Source organism: Babylonia areolata, chromosome 33 (assembly GCF_041734735.1).
Source record: "Babylonia areolata isolate BAREFJ2019XMU chromosome 33, ASM4173473v1, whole genome shotgun sequence".
In the NCBI taxonomy this organism is placed as follows: Eukaryota; Metazoa; Mollusca; class Gastropoda; order Neogastropoda; family Buccinidae; genus Babylonia; species Babylonia areolata.
In genome coordinates, this window is record NC_134908.1 from 12,692,485 (window position 1) to 12,713,753 (window position 21,269).

General features: G+C 38.8%; 1 protein-coding gene across 8 annotated transcripts in view; it reads left to right on the plus strand.

Annotated features, from left to right (window-relative positions):
• Positions 1–21,269, plus strand: part of LOC143277158 (ATP-dependent 6-phosphofructokinase-like) — a 193,925-nt gene that overhangs the window by 73,917 nt on the left and 98,739 nt on the right. For 3 of the 8 annotated variants that reach the window (XR_013053689.1, XM_076581916.1, XM_076581919.1), the window contains exons 10-13: positions 8,428–8,492; positions 9,110–9,200; positions 14,698–14,736; positions 18,599–18,619. Coding sequence is in view for 6 of the 8 variants with exons in the window: in XM_076581916.1 (XP_076438031.1) it covers positions 8,428–8,492; positions 9,110–9,200; positions 14,698–14,736; positions 18,599–18,619 (216 nt within the window). In the remaining 2 variants the exon portion in view is untranslated. Of the gene's footprint in view, positions 1–8,427; positions 8,493–9,109; positions 9,201–13,274; positions 13,293–14,697; positions 14,737–18,598; positions 18,620–21,269 lie in introns of all 8 variants that reach the window. The other 5 variants (XR_013053690.1, XM_076581922.1, XM_076581917.1 and 2 more) reach the window with 4 other exon arrangements.

The window sequence follows — 21,269 nt, forward strand, 5'->3', positions numbered from 1 at the left end:
GAGTCTGACTGGGAGGACCCTGCGTGAGCTGATCTATAGAGTACAGCTTCAGAGACCCTGGGACCCATGACCAGAAAGCACAAAGGACTGGTTTGATGAAAACTGTGATGAAATCAAGCAGCTTCTGGATGAGAAACGCCGTCTGCATCAAGCCCACCCCTGAGCAACCCAAAGTCCACATCAAAAAAGATGCATACAATGACATCCGCAGGACTGTTCAGCAAAAAGTTACGCAGGATAAGTGGCTGAGTGACAAAGCTGATGAGATCCAGGGATATGCTGACAGGCACGATATGAAGAGGTTCTATGCCTTAAAAGAAGTCTACGGCCCCACATCCTCAGGATCATCCCCCCTCCTCAGTGCAGATGGGAATACCTTGATCACCGAGAAGGAGAACATTCTTGAACGATGGGCTGAGCACTTCAACAGTGTCTTAAATCGCCCTTCCTCCATAAATGATGAAGCCATAGACCGTCTCCCACAAGTCCCCACCAACGAAGCACTGGACGATCCGCCAACACTTCTTGAGACCAGAAAGCAATCCGTCTGCTATCCAGTGGCAAAGCACCTGGCTCAGACTCCATACCAGCAGAGGTCTACAAGGATTGAGGCACTGTGCTGACTGAGAAGCTTCATCAGCTGTACTCACTCATGTGGAAAGAAGAGACGATCCCCCCAGGATTTCAAAGATGCATCTATCATTCACTTGTACAAGCGAAAGGGGAACCGGCAAGCCTGTGATAACCATCGGGGCATTTCCTTGCTCTCCATCGCAGGCAAGATACTTGCCAGGATCCTACTTAACCGCCTCACAGCACACCTTGACCAAGGTTATTTGCCTGAGAGCCAATGTGGATTCCGGAAAGAGCGCGGAACCACTGACATGGTGTTTGCTGCAAGGCAGCTGCAAGAGAAATGTCAGGAGCAAAATGCTGATCTGTTCTCCACCTATGTCGACCTCACTAAGGCCTTCGACACCGTGAGTAGAGAGGGACTGTGGAAGATCATGGCCAAGTACGGATGCCCTCGGAAATTTATTTCCTTGGTCAGCCAATTCCATGAAGGCATGCAGGCTCGAGTCCAGGACAATGGTGAAACATCTGCTCCTTTTGCTGTCACAAATGGTGTCAAGCAAGGCTGCGTCCTGGCTCCAACGCTGTTCAGCCTCATGTTCTCTGCAATGCTTACTGATGCCTTCAGAGATGGCGATGTTGGAATCGGCCTAAAGTACCGAACAGATGGCAAGCTGTTTAACCTCAGAAGGCTTCAAGCAAAAACGAAGGTCATGACAGACATCATCAGAGACTTTTTGTTTGCTGATGATTGTGCCCTCAATGCTGGATCTGAAGCTGACATGCAACTCAGCGTCGACAAGTTTGCCACTGCCAGCAGGAACTTCGGCCTTACCATCAGCACGAGGAAAACTGAAGTTCTCCATCAGCCAGCCCCAGGGAAACCCTACGTTGAGCCCAACATCACAGTCAACGGTCAGAGACTCAGTGCGGTGGAGCGGTTCACATACCTTGGCAGCACACTGTCACGAAATGTGACAATCGACGATGAAGTGAACGTCAGGATTGCAAGAGCAAGCGCAGCTTTTGGTAGACTCAATGCAAATGTCTGGAACAGAAGAGGCATTAGTCTTGAGACCAAGCTAAAGGTCTACAGAGCAGTAGTTCTCCCCACACTACTGTACGCCTGCGAAACTTGGACAGTGTACCAACGACATGCCAAGAAGCTGAACCACTTCCACACAACATGCCTCAGGAAGCTACTGAACATCAAGTGGCAAGACAAGACCCCTGACACAGAGGTGCTCGCAAAAGCCACCCTTCCCAGCATCTTCACCATCCTGATGCAGTCCCAGCTTCGCTGGGCTGGACACGTGGCGCGCATGCCAGACCATCGGCTGCCCAAAAGGCTCTTCTATGGCGAGCTGCAACAAGGGAAGAGATCACACGGAGGTCAGAAGAAGCGCTTCAGAGATACTCTGAAAGTCTCTCTGAAAGCGTTTGATATCAACCCTGACTCCTGGGAGGAATCTGCAGTGGACCGTGACAAATGGCGCGCTGCTGTGCACAAAGGCGCCAGGTTGTGCGAGGCCAACAGGACTGCTGCAGCTGTTGAGAAGAGGCAGGCCAGAAAGTCACGGGCAAACAAGCTCCCTGACAATGATATGCCTGTCTTTGTCTGCCCCAACTGTCAGCGAACATTTCGTGCGCAGATTGGACTATTCAGCCATCTGCGCACTCACAGATAGATTCATGAGCATCCTTCCCCCCACCCCACCACCACCCTCCCCCCATCCCCCATCCCCCATCTGGATGACAACGATGGTCATCATCGATCTCGATGGACACACCACCACCACCACCATGTATCACCAAACATGGAGTATAATACAAACTCCTCCTGTATGCACAAGAAGTATACTTCAGTGTATTCACTGAAAAAAAAATTCAAAGCATAGACTGCAGAGCATATAAACTGGCACTTGGCTCAAATCCGACTGCGATTTTCCAATGAGAGCTAGATCTATATCCTCTCATACCACACTGGGAACATACACGTCAAGTATTTTAACAAATTCCGACGTGAATAAAACCCCACAATGTGCTAAAAGGTCTGTGGTATCCCCTACACCTGTATGGGAACTTCAGAGAGCATAATTTGATATCGATCATACTGATCTGACCAAAGATGACAACATAAATTTTGCTTACATCGCATGTACGAATCCATTTGGAAGAGAAATACCTTAATCATCTAAAGATATTTACAGACGGCTCTGTTGTAAATGATAGAGCTGGTGCTGCTTTCGTTATTCCAGATCTTAACTTTCAAAACTCATTTCATCTGGGAGAGAATAAATCCATCTTCACAGCTGAACTCATAGCAATTCTAATGGTGTTAAATTTCATGATATCCTTTCCGAAAACTATATTTCAGATTCTATTTTGTGTTGATTCTGAATCAGTTCTTCACGCTATTGAACTTATAAAAGAAATGGTTAGTATGAACTCATCATTGAAATCAACCATTTGATTCATGAACTCTTACAAAGAGGCTCTTACTTAACCTTTTGCTGGATTCCTTCTCATTGCAGTTTTTACTTTTATGAAAAGTTGACATTTTGGCTAAAAAAAAAAAGGAGCTAGAAGTTCCATGAAGGAGTTAGATTTAAGTATTTCGCTTTCACTACAGGAATGTTACACCATGGTAGAAAAAGTACAATGGTCAAAATTTCGGCTTGAAGAAAAACACACCGGTAACTCGGAGTTACATAAGAATATACAGAAAATGTATGGTTTCATGGGAAAAAATTACCATAATGATTTTCATAAGAGGCAAATCATTTCTCTAATCTGCAGATGGAAAATGGATTGTTTTAAGACAAAATATATCCGTAATGTTTCTTGCATCTGTGGTGCTCACATAACAGCCGATCATATACCAACTTGCAATATGTTAAAGTCTCACATCCCTGAACTGAAATCATCTTCAGTGTTAATGATCTTCAGCAGTCCATTTGCTAATGTATGACTTTTTCAACTCCTTGTTAAATAGTCCAGTTGGTTCACTGTTATAGTTGTTAGTTTTTAATTAGAAATATGTTATATTGTTATGCTTAAAAAAAAAAAATTAACAAAACTGAAATCAATCATTGACTTACTTGTGTAAACAAAGTGAGTCTATGTTTTAAACCAGTGTTCGGTTGTCTGTCTGTGTGTCTGTGTGTCCGTGGTAAACTTTAACATTGACATTTTCTCTGCACATACTTTGTCAGTTGACACTAAATTAGGCATAAAAATAGGAAAAATTCAGTTCTTTCCAGTCATCTTGTTTAAAACAATATTGCACCTGTTAGAGAATACAAAAAATATAAATATAACAGTAAATGCAGTTTGCATATAATTAGGCTTCATTTTTTATTTTTTTTGTGCCCATCCCAGAGGTGCAATATTGTTTTAAACAAGATGACTGGAAAGAACTGAATTTTTCCTATTTTTATGCCTAATTTAGTGTCAACTGACAAAGTATGTGCAGAGAAAATGTCAATGTTAAAGTTTACCACGGACACACAGACACACACACAGACAACCGAACACCGGTTTAAAACATAGACTCACTTTGTTTACACAATTGAGTCAATAAAAAATGAAGCCTTATTATATGCAAACTCCATTTACTGTTATATTTATATTTTTTGTATTCTCTAAACTTGGCACTTTGATCTGATATTCTGACCCAACAACAAGAGCAGTCATTATTATCATTTTTTGTTCAAACAGGAACTTCTTTTGCTAAGCATGGAAGTTTTATTCATTTTGCAAACGTTTTGGTGCAGATAGTAAAAAAGGAAAATAACTCTGTAATTAATGCTAGGGGACTTAATTTGCTTTAAACTGATCTTTCTCATCTAAAACATTACATTTTGAAATTATGCTCAATACATAAGAAGCTTGGATTAAACAAAAAAAAAAAGTATATCACAAGTGAGTCTTGAAGGCCTTGCCTCTCTTGTTTTCTATATGTAACACACACACATACACATGTGCGTGCACACACACACTTTCACTTACTCACATGCATACACAGTAATTTCCCCACCTCCTCCACCCACTCGATTTTTTTCCTACCCTCGTCTAATATCTCTAACAGTGAAAAGATGTTAAACTAAAGAACAAATACCCACACATGCATGGAAAATGTGGATGTGGATTTGAAGACTTCAGAGTATAGAATTGGGTGCTGAATTTGAATAATAATGGCAATTTATTGATATAGCACTCTAAATAACATGTCGGTCAGACACAGCTCACAAGCACACACATGTACGCATGCACACACACACATGGAAAAAATAGATGTTAATCCATAGAATACGGATATAGAATATAGTAATTTAATTGTAGAGACTGCTTGAAAAGGATTGTGTTTAGACTTGTTTTAAAGGGTGTGAGTGAGGGACTGATGGACTGAAAAAGGCAATGGATTCCAGTTGTTGTTGTTGTTTTTTTTATAGCTGAAGAACTGAAAACTCTCCAGCTGTGTTTCTCACTGTTGAATTTGGGAATGGTGAATATGCTGTCATCAGAAGACCTTGAAGGGACATATTACTTAAATTCATATCAAATAACATTCTTTTCCTGTGCTTTGCTGTATTTCTCTTCTTGTGTGTGAAGGAAACTCTTTGTCCTTTGAACCATTAATAATGAGGCTGACCACTTAGTGACTGTCACAACGCTGAGCTGTAAGCTGTAATGCACATATATCAAATTATATCAGGCAAATAGGTAGCAACACTCCTGGAAAATAGAACTGGGCACATATAATTTAGGCCCATTATCACCCATTTGCAGTGGGAGACTGTTCATGTGGAAGTGATGAAGAGGAGAAGAAAAACAAAATATAAAAAACAACAACAGTAATGTTGTCATTAACATATACAGAAATGTTTTAAAGCATATGGAAGAAGACAAAAGCAGTGATAATGATAATATATGTGATATATAATATGACAATATAAAGTGGACGCAGCATAATAAAACACTTTGAGCAAGGTCATTTGGATACAGCATGTGCTTAGTAAACATATAAGAACCCAGTGTAACAAGAGATTTGTTCTGGGTACAGATTTGTAGTAAAATCCACTCTAATGTACATGGATGTGCATGCATGTGACTGAAGCCTGACTGAATGACACTGGAAATGAATGATGAGCACCTAAAGCCATCTGTGTCTTTTCTACCCAAGTAGGCAACCTGGTGTGCAAATGACCCTGTGTTTATAAAACACATAGAGTTTGGTCTTTGATAGGTGCTACATAAGTATCAATAATAATGATAATTTGTATTTGTATTTGTATTTCTTTTTATCACAACAGATTTCTCTGTGTGAAATTCGGGTTGCTCTCCCCAGGGAGAGCACGTCGCTATACTACAGCGATACCCATTTTTTGGTATTTTTTCCTGCATGCAGTTTTATTTGTTTTTCCTATCAAAGTGGATTTTTCTACAGGATTTTGCCAGGAACAACCCTTTTGTTGCTGGGGGTTCTTTTACGTGCGCTAAGTGCATGCTGCACACAGGACCTCAGTTTATTGTCTCATCCGAATGACTAACATCCAGACCACCACTCAAGGTCTAGTGGAGGGGGAGAAAATATTGGCAGCTGAGCTGTGATTCAAACCTGCGCGCTCAGATTCTCTCGCTTCCTAGGCAGACGCGTTACCTCTAGGCCATCACTCCACTCCATGATAATGATTATGACAGTGGTTACCTTTTTTTGTGAAATTTTGTTAAAGAACACAGTCTGTGATACTTGTGCTGACATTATATCTTTCTCAAAAAGAAATTGCTGGTTATCTTTTGAAATTGCAAATGTTTTAGATCAGACAAAATATTTGGCTTTTAGATAACTGATTTAACCATGATTTACTCACCTAGGTATTATCAAACCAGTTTTGAAGGTGTGTGAAATGGAAAAATATGTTGCTTGTTCTGCTGACCAGACCATGGGGCTGCCAAAGTTGTCTTTTCACTGCATCAGCTGGTATTTTTGTAAACAGGTCATTGAAACAGAAAGCTAGTAACAAGCCCAGACAATGAATATGTGCAGTGGAAATGGGGACTTAGTGGATTTTTCATTCTTGACTCACTTGTGTAAACAAAGTGAGTCTGTGTTTTAACCCGGTGTTCGGTTGTCTGTGTGTGTCTGTGTGTCCGTGGTAAACTTTAACATTGCCATTTTCTCTGCAAATACTGTGTCAGTTGACACCAAATTTGGCATAAAAATAGGAAAAATTCAGTTCTTTCCAGTCATCTTGTTTAAAACAATATTGCAGCTCTGGGATGGGCACAAGAAAATAAAAAAGAAGCCAAATTATATGCAAACTGAAATTACTGTTATATATATATTTTTTTTTTATTCTCTAAACTTGGCACTTTGATCTGTTTTACTCTCAGTGTACAGGGCTTTCACTATGTTCATTCACCCAAGTAGTCTTTTTTCGGAAAATACTAAAATCAATATGACGAGTGGACTTTATAGATCTATTGGCTGAGCCCTGAAGGTCATGGGCAAAAATCAATTGCGTGCACATATTTATACATATTCAAAGTGCGTGCTCATATTCTTCGCAAACTTTGTTTCAAGTTGTTGACCTGCCCGTTCAATCCTATATTCAATCGACAGTACACGATAACATGTGATGGAAAGTTGGAGAAGGAGACCGTTAAATATCTATTCAGAGAAAGATTTGTGAACACCTCATCACTTACTGGATTATGCCCCAAACTGCCATAAAAATATCCACAGAATCAGTTGGAATTCACAGTTAAAAATAATAAACCATTAGAGTTAATACCCTTGAATTTTCTCAAAATGAAGTCCTTTTCACTTCATACGACATTTAGAAGTACTTGTACTTGGCTCTACATGTTATTAGTTTGACAAAATACTCAATTTTAGTATCAACTTTAAAACTATAAAACTAAAATGAACATAAAAGAGAAATTGAATCGACCGTGTCAACCAGGTGTAACTAAACTTGTACATCTATCTAGATCCAGAGAAAATGGCTAAATGTTGCAGTGTGATTGCGGCGATAGCCACGTCTCCTTTACTGCGGACTTAAAAAGAATTTTTAATTGCCCTTAAAGATTTTTTGAATGCCCAAGATACACCAGAATAATATGATTTGAACAGGGTTCTCATGCTAATACCACAATCGATTTATCACCCTTTAAAAAAAGCATGTTCAAATATTATATTTTTGAACGTCAGTTAAGGAGGCACGATAGTGTAATGGGTAAGACGGTTTCTTCTCACCCGAACACGCGGGGTTCAGATCTGCCGTTAGGACTTTTTTTTTTCTTTTTTCTTTTTCTTTTAACCTGAAGCTTTATAATAACAAATACAGAACACATTTTAACGATTAGATTTTTTTTTTTTTAAAGTGTATCAAGTGATTCTTGAAGGCCTTGCCTCTCTTGTTTTATTTTCTTTCTTCTCATTTCCTTCTTTCTTATCTTTCTTCCTTGCTTTCCTTTGTGCATGTGAGTGACTAGGGCTTCAACTCTTTTCTTATCTTTTCCCATTCTGTTTCATCTTCTGTTAACATTTTCATTATCATCACCATCATCATCATCATAATTGTTGTAGTTGTTGGCTGAGAATTGCTGCTGGATATTTTTTCTTTCCCATATTTCAGCAGTCAGGGATCATCTTCATATTTTAAAAAAATATATTCATTATTTCTATTGTAACTTTAATAGTTTTTGGGTAGTGGTTTTTTTTTCTGTAGGAAGGCTTTGAAGTAGAGGACATACAATTCATTGTTTAAAAAAAAAAAAAGAACAAGGTTATCTGTAAAACAGTATAACAAGAGAAATATAACAAGGTTGTCCTTATTTCTGCTGCAGACAAAGGACGTTCAGAAGGCCATGGATCAAGGAAACTTTGAAGAAGCTGTTCGCCTGAGAGGAAGGTAAAGTCAGGTTTTTTGGGGTTAATACCATTAGTGGTGGATTTTCCTTGTTTTTTTTGGGTTTTTTTTTTAGTATAAGGAAGGAGTGTATTCATTTCCTTAGAATTTTTTAAAGTGGAGGAGATAACTCCGGTCAGTTGTTGACAGTTTTGTTTGTCTCAGATTCTTTTGTGTGAGTATGTGTGTGAGAAATTTGTGTGTGCATGAGAGAGGGAGAGAGAGTTTGTGTGTGAGATACTTTATGTACCAGCATAGTACTAACAAATATGATTGTGCATTCACATGCACATAGACATACACTTGCACACAAATGCACACTCTTACAAGCAGACACATACACACACACACACACACACACACACTCTCTTACAAGCACACACACACACACACACCGAAAAAAAATCATTTTACCCCATGGGAGGTCAGTCCAGACTTTACACCAGAGAAATGTTGTGACAAGACAAGACAACACAACACAGTAAAAATATGATACGATACAATTCAACATGATAAGTTACAACACATTATGCAGCACAGTAACAATACAATATGATACATTACAATACAATGCAATACAATACAGTACAATATCAAATGATACTGCCATTCCATCTCAGGAGTTTCCAGAACAACCTGCACACTTACCGCATGTTGAGCAAACTGCGACCCCCCTCCAGTCTTTGTGGAGAAGACGGCAGTGCTGTGATGGTAAGGACATCTAGTCAACATAGTGTGTGTGTGTGTGAGGGATGAGATTTTTCCATAAATTCATGGAAATCTGCAAATCTGAGAGCCCCAGGGGTCGATCCTGAGATACATGTAAATCCCTTCAGAAAATCAAGGGGTATGTATATGTGTGTGAGTTTCATTTTCCATTGATGGGGCTCGCACATTGATCCATATTCCCAACATATTTGGATTCATGCTTGGTTCAAAATGTGGTGAGCTGTATGCTTGAGAGAACCCATTTGAAAATGCGACACACTGTCACACTTTTCTTCACATTGCCTGCATGGATAAAAAAACTGACTTTCTTTTTTGAAGACATTAGTCTGTATTCTCCATTTGTAGACCCCGTAGTGATGAGGATTTGAGAAGAGAGTGACTTGTCAAAGTGTCTCATTTGAAGTCACAGTTTTTCAAACAGTTTATTGAGGTCAAGCCCACAGTTGTGAATATGCTGATCATGACAGAAGGTGACAATATCTCTATGGCATGTGTTGATGCCTCTACAAAAAACATAGCACACAACTCTGACAGACGTGCTCACACACATAGACATGCATGCGTGTGTGTGTCTGTTATTTTATTCCCTGTCAAGTCCCTAGGGCCACGGATACATTGGACTGACACCGTTCCATTTAGCAAAATCCAAGAACTTCTGCACACACTTGGCAACAAAAACTTTCATAGCAATTGACATTTTTGTGCTGAAATAATGTCAGAGGTAGTACACTCCCAGACGTTCTCATGGAGTCTCCCAAAGGCAGCACTGGCTTTGGCGATCCTGTTGTTGACCTCAGCGTCTAAGTTCACTGCGCAAGAGAGCGTGCTGCCAAGATAGGTGAAGCTGTTGACTGCCTGGAGATTTTGCCCCTTCACTGTAATGTGCGGCTCCTGGTATGGCTTTCCTGGGTCAGGCTGGTATATAACTTGGGTCTTTTTGGTGCTGATGGTGAGATCACAGTTGTCACAGGCTTGTGAGAAGCAGTCCATTTCACGCAGCATCTTTTGCTCTGTGTTGGCATTGAGTGCACAGTCATCAGCAAACAAGAAGTCTGTGATGACAGTCTCCTTCACCTTTGTAACAGCCTGCAGGCACCTTAGGTTGAACAATCTCCTGTCAGTCCTGTACCTGACGTGGATTCCTTCTTCGCAGTCACAGAAGGCATCTGTCAGTATGGCAGAGAATACCACACTGAACAGTCAGGGCATCCTTTTTTGACGCCGTTTGTCACCGGGAAGGCCTCTGACTCGTCTCTGTCATTCAGAACTTTCACCATCATGCCATTGTGGCACTGCTGAACAATTGTGATGAAGTTGCTGGGGCAGCCAAACTTTTCCGTGATCTTCCACAAGCCTTCTCTGCTGACCGTATCGAAAGCCTTGGTCAGATTGACAAAGGTCATGAAGAGGTCGCTGTGCTGCTCCTGTCATTTTTCCTGGATTTGCGCGCAGCGAAAATCATGTCCGCAGTCCCAATGGCGGAGCAGGCGGGAGAAGAGACATCTCCCAATGGCTGCAATGGTGAATAGGATGCCCACACAATGGGTAGGGAGACTTGTGAGCATGCCACAAGAAATGCCTTGGACCCCCCCCCCCCCCCCCACACACCCCTCCCAACACACACACGTGGGTTATTTTACACCATTCCGGACCTTTTTTTTAGGTGTATGTTTATGGTTTTTATGAGTTCATGTGTCCTGTATATCTTCAGGTATAGCATAACCAATTCTGTGATTGATCATGCACTGTTTGAATACCCATTTTTTAGATGAAATTTTCTATTTCTGATTGCAGGAAAGCCTCCCAAATGCCTAAAAAACCACACCATTTAACTCAGTACTGCCAGTTAGCTCCCCTGATTTTCTCCGCAGACAACACATTTGTATGGGTCTGAAATAAAATTGCCAAAAAATAAATGTATAATTCATGAACTGAAGACCTCCAAGCTGATCAGTAACATTATGAATTAGTTGGGGACAAATTATAAAACTTCCTCCCTTCTTTTGCTGTTATACAATGAAATGATGAAAGTATCCATATTTTTTGTTCGAAATTTGTACATACTGATGACTTGGAAACGAATCCAGGAAAGCACACAGAGTTTGAAACAGAGATTAAATTCAGAATGTTACATAGCCACTATAGGGCCCCTTCATCTGATTCTGTTGTCGGCCTTGTGACTGAGAAGAAACCGGGTCAGACACTATCGTTGATACACACTGTTCACGTGAACCAGTCACTGTAAAAATAACTACTGCTTGCAAGCACAGCAACACACTCTGCATTTATTGGTAGCAGTGGAGAGTGGAAAGGTCAGTTAAGATATTCTTTGCTTATAAAGTCATTATGGAAATAGGTGCCACACCAAAAATTCAAAACTAGCCAAAGCCACGATTGGGCTTCTTCATCTGAAACGGTTGTAAACAGTAGAGTCTTGATCGGGGCCCTTCGTCCGGAATGAGTTAAGCATACTTTTCAACACTACTTTGATAAGGTCCTAAGCTTAAGTCTTTCTTTCCTATTTTTGTTTGAACCATTACCCCCTCCCCTTGTTTCCAGATTCCTACAAGACATATATTCCCTTCATTCCTGGATTTAGAGAAGAGAAAGAAAGTATGAAGCAGGGTACTTATTTTGAAGACTTACATCAATTAAGCCCATTACAGTACACTAAGACTGTCATATACTGTTGTGTACAGAATTGATGTGAGAAGTTGTCTGTAACCCTGTTGACACTATAGTATGACGTCACTGGTGACACTCAGGTGTAAAACAGGTGAGTTTGGGATTAAACACCATACATACAAGTACGTACCACATGCAGAGTATGCACTTCATGCAGGTACTCACCGAGTAGTGCCTCATATGTATCTCAGTGCCACACTGCTAGTCATATCCATGAAGAATTGTCATAATTCTAACTGCTGTTGTCCTTACCACATGAATGATTTGAACTTTGTCTCAAAGAGAATATATGCCTTTCACAACACAAGCAGTCACTGAGCCAGAATCAGATCATTATCTTCACAATTCTCAAACAAAAACTGTTCACAAATGAAACTTTAAATGCACATGTCCGTGTCACAGTCATCATGTGATATGTCACACAAAAGTGACATGTATGTCATATACCTTGAAGCAGTCACACTAGTTACTGCACAAATATACACCACAATTTTCACACTTGCGCTGTTTGAACTTTTGATCACATGCTGCTTGTGTTTCTGTAGCAGCAGCTCATTGCACTTTCTCCTCATCACTCAGTTGTAACACTGAGATTGAAGTCTTCTTCTGATAAAGCATTGTAAAACTTATTAAAAAAAAAAGGTCAAAATTTGATTTTTCTACACATTCCATTTTTTGTGTACGTGTGTCTACACAGCTAATCGGCAAGAATGCAGCTGAGGCCACTTTCCCATGGCCCAGGGAGGGGGAGGGAGTGTCTGGCATCTATTCCACTCATAAACACTGACCCACTAGTGACCCAGTCAAGGATAGATGATGCACACTGATGACGTGACTCACGCGAAGTTTAAAGCGCTTACCACGAGAACTGATTTTCTCTGCGGCAGGAAGGAAAGGGAGAATTCTCTGCTGTACGGTTTTCTGTGTTCCAGGAATGAAGAGTATGATTCCTGTAAGCAGGAAAACTGTGCTGCAGGAATGAAAGAGTTAAAGGGCTTTGCCCCCTTACTTCCACCAGGGGTATCACCTGATGTGGACCCTTGCCTCTTCTGCCTTCATCCCATCCCCCTCTGTTTCATGAAATTCCACAATTTGAGAATCTCATCTCTGGTGTGTGTGTGTGTGTGTGTGTGTGTGTGTGTGTATGGAGGGATGGGTAAAGGGATGGGAGGGCAGGTGGGGCATGGGGTAGAGGGTTGGTTGTGTTGCTAGATTAAAAAAAAAAAGTATTTGCTGGATTTACATAGTCTTGTGTCTGATTTAGTTTTTTTTGGTGTTTTTTTCCCTTTGTGTGAGTTTTGTTTTGTCCAACATTAATTTCTCGTGTTTATAGCAATTTTGTTTACTCTGTCCTCTTTATTACATTTCTAGGACCTAGATACCAAAAAGGTACGATCCACCAAATGGAGGATATGTGCATGTGCGTGTGTGTATGTGAGTGTTTGTGTGTGTGTGTGTGTGTGTGTGTGTGTGTGTGTGTGTGTGTAACATGCATGCATGAGTGTAGGTGCATAAGAGTATGTTCTTGCGAACTGGGGATGGTAGCAGCACCAAGACTACATTATGACTAGTCTGACCAAGAGGTCAGAGGTCAATGACCCAGAGGTAATTTATCCAGAGGTCTGATGCATGAGGTGGGTGGTTACAGTATAGTTGGACACTTTCCAGTGTGAACCTAACAGGGAAGAATCATGCAGCATCAGTGAAGCATTGAAATACAATAGGTGTGCATGGTCATGTTTTTGTGACTGAACTTTTATAGTATAATTTGCTGTTGTTTGTGTTGTTTGTCCAAGGTGACTTTAACATTGACATTTTCTCAGTAACCACAGGGATTAGAGAATTCAAATCTGGCAGGATTGTGTGATATTAGAAGGTAGTGTGTTGAAATAAAACATTTCCAGATATTGTTTTTATGAAGACACTGCGCATGGGCAACAGTCCGAAATCATGAATAAACTTTTCAGCAAGGACCAGAATATTTAGAAATTAACATTTCTCAAAACCAGGCACAAGTCTGCTTCCTACATTGGTAAACACACATTTAAGATTACAGGAAATAGAACAGATCTGTCAAGATGGAATCGGTTTGGTCTTACATACTTTCTGCATTGATTTTTACTCGTAGTATGTCAAAACTGTCATGCAATAAACAAGAAGAAAAATAATCTGAGAAAAAAGGTGATGATGTATATTAGTATCCTCCCTTATTCATCAAAAGAAAGATGGTGGAGAAAACCTGAACAGGTGTCATTGAGGAAAACATATAAATACTGTATATTGTTTGGTGTGCATTTTTGTTTAAGACTTTCCTGAGATGACACTGATAACAAATGTGAATAGTGTGACAGATTAATCAGTCTCTCAGATATTTTATGGTGGATTTTCAAGATCAGTATTGATTATTAAAGAGTATTTTTTAAAGATGATTATGTAATTTAATGTGCTAAGAGTCAGAGTCTAAGTTATTTTATCTGTTCACTTTTGTTAAAAAAAAAAGAAAGAAAAGAAAGCTATTGCCAAGGCTTTCTTTCTTTTTTGGGGTGGTTGTGGGGGAAGTGGGATGTTTGATTTTTTGTTTGACTTTTTAAACTGTAGTTTCTTTGGTTGATTTGAATCACTAAAGTCTTCTCTTGTTTTGTTTTTGTTTGGCTTTGGATTTGTTTATGTTGTTGCTTAGTTTGGTTTGGTTTGTTATTGTCTAGTTTCAGTCTGTTTGATGTTGTTTTTTAGAACCCTCACTTCTTCTTTTTTAAACCTGCAACATTGAATGGATTGTTAATGTTTTCTGTAGACATCCATGACCAGCAGTTTAGACTGGAGCCGTCTCAAGGTGAATGATTCAGTTGAAAGTTCTGTGTTCCATTGGACTTGAAACAGGACTTGTCTTGGTTTTTGGTGGGCTTGTTATTAGCACCTCAGCACCCTAATTTCATTTTCTTCATTCTCTCTCTCTCTCTCTGTTTTTGTCGTTTTGGCTTTGGTTTTCATCAATATTATTACTATTGATGCATGTTGTTATTTGTATTATGAACCCCCATGTCATTAGGGCTGTAAAGCTATTGACATTAAAGTGTTCAGTGTTCTGTTTTTGTCTGTGTGCCTCCATGTGTCTCTATTTTTCTGTCTCCTACAGTGTTTATGATGATTCCTAGCCTTGCACCTTGCATGGTGTTATGCTAGTTCAAAGAATGGTGATGGACATGCATGTGAGAAAGATAGGGATCAGACAGAGGAGGGAAAATGTGTGCACATCTGCCTGCATTATTATGTTTGTGTGTTCTTGTACATTTTGTACGCCAGTCTTGCCTCTCTGCCTGTAAATACATATGTCTGCCAGTCGTTGCCAGCCTTGTCTTTGTGTAAACAAATGAGTCTATGCAATCACATGGTCTTTGCTGTTTGTGTCAAATGTATTTGTGTGGTAAACTTTATGGCTGGAATTTTCTCAGCAACCCCAGGTAATGTAGGAACCAAACTTGGTTTGATGGTAGGTATCCATAAGACATTTCCAGTCACCCCCTTTATGATGATGTTGTGAGCTGGAGAAGTCAAAGGTCAAGGTACTTATTTGGCAAAAATAAGTAGAACAAGAGAGGCAAGGCCTTCAAGACTCACTTGTGATACACTTTAAAAAATAAAAAAAAAATCTAATCATTAAAATGTGTTCTGTATTTGTTATTATAAAGCTTCGGGTTAAAAGAAAAAGAAAAAAGAAAAAAAAAAGTCCTAACGGCAGATCTGAACCCCGTGTGTTCGGGTGAGAAGAAACTGTCTTACCCATTACACTATCGTGGCTCCTTAACTGACGTTCAAAAATATAATATTTAAACATGCTTTTTTTAAAGGGCGATAAATCGATTGCGGTATTAGCAGTGAGAACGCTGTTTAAATCATATTATTCTGGTGTATCTTGGGCATTCAAAAAATCTTTAAGGGCAATTAAAAAAAATTTTTTAAGCCCGCGGTAAAGGAGACACGTGGCTATCGCTGCAATCACACTGCAACATTTAGCCGTTTTCTCTGGATCTAGATAGATGTACAAGTTTAGTTACACCTGGTTGACACGGTCGATTCATTTTCTCTTTTATGTTCATTTTAGTTTTATAATTTTAAAGTTGATATGAAAATTGAGTATTTTGTTAAACTAATAACATGTAGAGCCAAGTACAAGTACTTCTAAATGTTGTATGAAGTGAAAAGGACTTCATTTTGAGAAAAGTCAAGACTGGAAATTTTTGCGTTTCATCAATTCAAGGGGATTAACTCTCATGGTTTATTATTTTTAACTGTGAATTCTGACTGATTCTATGGATATCTTTATGGCAGTTTGGGGCATAACCCAGTAAGTGATGAGGCGTTCACAAATCTTTCTCTGAATAAATATTTAACGGTCTCCTTCTCCAACTTTCCATCACATGTTATTGTGTATTGTCGATTGAATATAGGATTGAACGGGCAGGTCAACAACTTGAAACAAAATGGCGTCGTTCGCGTTCGCAAAGAATATGAGCATGCACTTTGAATATCAAAAAATATGTGTATGCAATTGATTTTTGCCCATGACCTTCAGGGCTCAGCCAGTAGATCTATAAAGTCCACTTGTCGTATTGATTTTAGTATTTTCCGAAAAAGACCACTTGGGCGAATGAACATAGTGAAAGCTCAGTACACTGAGAGTAAAACACACAAGCTTTTTATGTATTGAGTATAATTTCAAAATGTAATGTTTAAGATGAGAAAGATCGGTTTAAAGCAAATTAAGTCCCCTAGCATTAATTACAGATTGATTTCCCTTTTTTACCATCTGCACCAAAACGTTTGCAAAATAAATATAACTTCCATGTTTAGCAAAAGAAGTTCCTGTTTGAACAAAAAATGATAAAAATGACTGCTCTTGTTGTTGTGTCAGAATATCATATCAAAGTGCCAAGTTTAGAGAATAAAAAAATAAAAAAATATAACAGTAAATGCAGTTTGCATATGATTTGGCTTCTTTTTTAAAAAACAATTTGTGCCCATCCCAGAGGTGCAATATTGTTTTAAACAACTCACAGAGAAAGAACTGAATTTTTCCTATTTTTATGCCAAATTTGGTGTCAACTGACAAAGTATTGGCAGAGGAAATGGCAATGTTAAAGTTTACCATGGACGCACAGACACACAGACACAGACACACACACGCAGACACACACACACACACACACACACAGACAACCGAACACCAGGTTAAAACATACTCACTTTGTTTACACAAGTGAGTAAAAAATCAATAGGCTTGACACCCAGACAGGCTATTTTTAGACTGACACTGTTTGACAGATGCCAACACCTGGCAGCTGGCATGAACATTATGAAGGTCACATTGCACAGCTCTGATAATGGATTTTTTGCCATACTGTTCTGAATTTGACAATACTTCCATAATTTGCATCAGAACTTTTAGATATTTTGCAGACTTATTGATGATACCCTAAGGTTACTGTGTGAAAAGTTTCAATGAATTTGGTGTCTCTGTCACTTGTCAAAAAGCGGTTCTGTTTTTTTTTGGGGGATACCTGACATGTGACTGTTGACATTTTGTTTGACATTTTGTACATTTTGTTCTCCTGTGCCAATAAATGTATTCTTTGTCTGATTAAAAACAGGAAAAATGATATGTTCTTTTTTCCACTACATGTGCTTATTTCTTTCCTTTCCTTTCTTTTTTTCTTGTTTTCTGTTTTCTTTCCTTTTGATTTCTTTTCTTTTTTTTGTATCTATTTTATCTGTCAATTTGATTGAGTTAAAGGACCTTGTTTACTAGTTTGAACATTGTATTACACTGGATTTTTAAATTAGATTTTATTCAGTTTCTTTATAAAATAATTCAAGATATGATTCCATATTATTCATTTATCTGTGAATGTTATACATGTGTGTGTCTGTTGATTTTCAGTAAATATTGATATTTAAGGTATCGTTAGTTATCTATAAATGAATCTGTTCTATTCTGCATGTGTGTGTCTGTTGATTTTCAGTAAATATTGATATTTAAGGTATGGTTAGTTATCTGTAAATGAACTATTCTATTCTACATGTTGTGAGCTGTTAGTGGCATTATTCTTATTCATTGATTCCTACTTCCCCATGATAAAATTTTATTCCTTCCCCTTTTTTCTTACAAAAAGAAAAAGATAGGTCAGGTTTGTTTTTTCTGATAAACTGACTGTCTTCATGACTAATTACCTCCTTATAAATTGCCATGACTTGCACTGTCTATGATTATTTTCTGTTGTTGAAAACATTTTGTTTTCAGGATGATTGATGTGTGTGTGTGTGTGTGTGTGTGTGTGTGTGTGTGTGTGTGTGTGTGTGTGTGTGTGTGTGTGATTTTTTCTTTGAAAATAAACTTTGGGTTTACAGAAATATAATATAGAGGGATAGAAAAAAAATTGTATGAACAAACATAAGTGATAGCATGTATGTGTATGGGTGCAGGATGTGAATGAATCCAAATCCAAATCAGTTTCAATTGTCAGTGAAAGTTTAAACCACAACCAGGTCCATAAGACCCTCATAGGCATCCACACACACAAAAAGAATCTGTTTGTGTGTGTGTGTGTGTGTGTGTGTGTGTGTGTGTGTGTGCTCTATCTCATTGGTTTATTTTTCCAGCAGCATAAATCAGTATGGCTTTTTTTGTCTCTCCCCAGGACGACTTCAAAAGTGACACGGTATAAGCAGTGTTCCACTCACTAAATGTTGTTGTTTGATTCTTTCATGTTTCACATTTTCCTGTATACAGACAGTGCCATGGCTGCTTCATCAAATATGTATGTCAAAATAAAGCAAATGAACAAATCCAGAGGCAATGTTGAAAACAGTAGCTGATGTGTGGATACAGATATGGAAATAGTAATTGGTTTTGCTAACATCTGGTTGCAGACTGGGAAATCATAATTTGAATACTGTGGACATATGGATTATGATTGGGATATCATAATTTGATTACAGCTGACATAGGGATATAGACTGGGAAATCGCAATTTGAGATTGAGAAATCATAATCTAATGATTTACTCCATTCACATCATAACTGAATAGGGATAATGATTCAAGGAAAGAGTGTGATGCCTTATAAATTGACAGTTGGTGTCAGTGGATTGTCAGTTAGGAGGAAGACAAAGAATTTTGCTTTTGTTCAGTTTCAGTTTTTAAAGGAGGCGTCATTGCAATTGGACAAATGCATAAGCACCACACCACATTTGCTAGGCAGGCGCCTGACCAGCAGCATAACCCAATGCATTCGTCAGACCTTGATTGCATGCATACACACATAACACACACACACAAACACACACACACACCACATGCACGCACGCACATTTGAATTTTGTTTCCTGCAGGGTATAGGTTTCATATTGGTCATTGATGCGTACAAAATTTGAAATGACCCGTACATGTGGCAGTAGTCATTCAGTTGACTTACTGATATTTTCGTGAAGTCAGTCATTCCAAAGGGCTTTTAAAGATTTCTTTCCTGAATCTTAATCTCTTGCAAAATAATTGCGACTGCAGTTTCAGACACTGAATTTTTTTTTTTTTTTTTTTTTTTTTTTTTTTTTAATGTTGTTCCTCTGTATTTTGATGCTGAGAAGATGAGCATTGCAAAGAAAAATGAAATTATTGAAGAAAAACGAACTACGTTCATAGAAAGCTATCATCACTGGTGTGTCTCAAACTTTAGTGGTGTGATCTTAAGCAATTTTCATCTGAGGATGACTACAATACATGTAGACCATTGAACTTCAGAAATCATTGTTTGAATCTTGGAATATATCACTTCCTAATGTGGAGAATGATCAAATGAGTGTTCACAACATCTGCAGTTTCTTCCACTCTGCAAACAAGTCGTCTGGAGAATCTGAAACAGAGATTTCTTCAGTGTTTATGAGCAACTTAAGTGTTTACTTCATCAGTGTTGTGCTACAGTGTCACCCTTTGGAGTAAAATCAAGATCAAGATACTTTGGAGCGCACTTTAATGTGCATAACCATTTTCACTTGGTCATTTGAGCAACCTTACTTCATTTTTGGTGTATTTTCACGCTTCCATAACTCATCTTACACTGAAACTGATAACAGTATCTTTATTTGTGCATTGGATATTCCATAACTCATCTTACACTGAAACTGATAACAGTATCTTTATTTGTGCATTGGATCTTCTGCCTGTTTGTACACAAGGAGAGATTAACAAAGGCATGGATGGTCCATGCATTATACTAACATGGTACAGTAGAAGAAATCTGCAACTGTGATGATTCTTATTTCCTTGGAGTAGCAAAAAAAAGTGTTTTCTTAAAACATAGGTTTTACTATTATACTGAAAATTCAGTGGCACTTTAGATCTAGTGCCATTTACAGCTGTAATGCTTTGTTTCTGTTTCTACTTTTTCCTCTAGATTAATGATAACACAGTGTGAAAATTACTTACCCAGAGCAGTCAGCATGCAATAACAAATTAATGTTTTAGCATTAACAGAATAAAATTTGATAATGACTTTGGTATTTTCTGTGTTCACCATAACACCAGTCATGTGGACTTTCCACAGAATACATTGGCACATTGTCTTTCCATATGCATGCATACATACACATACATTTGAACCATTTCACATATCAAGGAGTATGGTGGACAAAGTACAAATGAAGTTACAAATTTTAGGAGTGTGGGATGGCCGTTTGGGTGGGTTGGAAGAAGGGTATGTTTCCCAGACTCATTGATTTTGAAAATGACCTGTTGATGTTGTGGTGAACCAGTCAAATGACCTATTGTGTCCTGAACAAACCTAAACTCTGTTCCTGCCAAATATCATTTCCTTCAAGAAAAGTATGTGATGCATAGCACCTCTAGCTTCATCCTTTCTGAGCAACTAAAGCATGTACACACATACACACAACCACACACACACACACACACACACACACACACACACACACACACACACACACACACACACACACACACACACACACACATCCTCTAAAATCACTTTAGCGAACAGATGTTAAATTAATGACCAACCAGCACACACACACAGAGACTGTGACAGAGGCACGAATGTCTGCACTCATGCATGCATGTACCTGCAAATACACACACACACACACACACACACACACACACACACACACACTACAACAAAGATAGGCTGCTGATCAGGACAGACCTTTATTACTTACATGACATATTTGGTATTTTCTGATGCTGTATTACTGAACTGAATAGTATCAATGAAGAGGGAAAATGAGGGGTACTCCAAATGCACATGATCTAGTGAGTAGAGAGCAGTCAGGGTCATTCTCAAGGAAAAAAGATGAA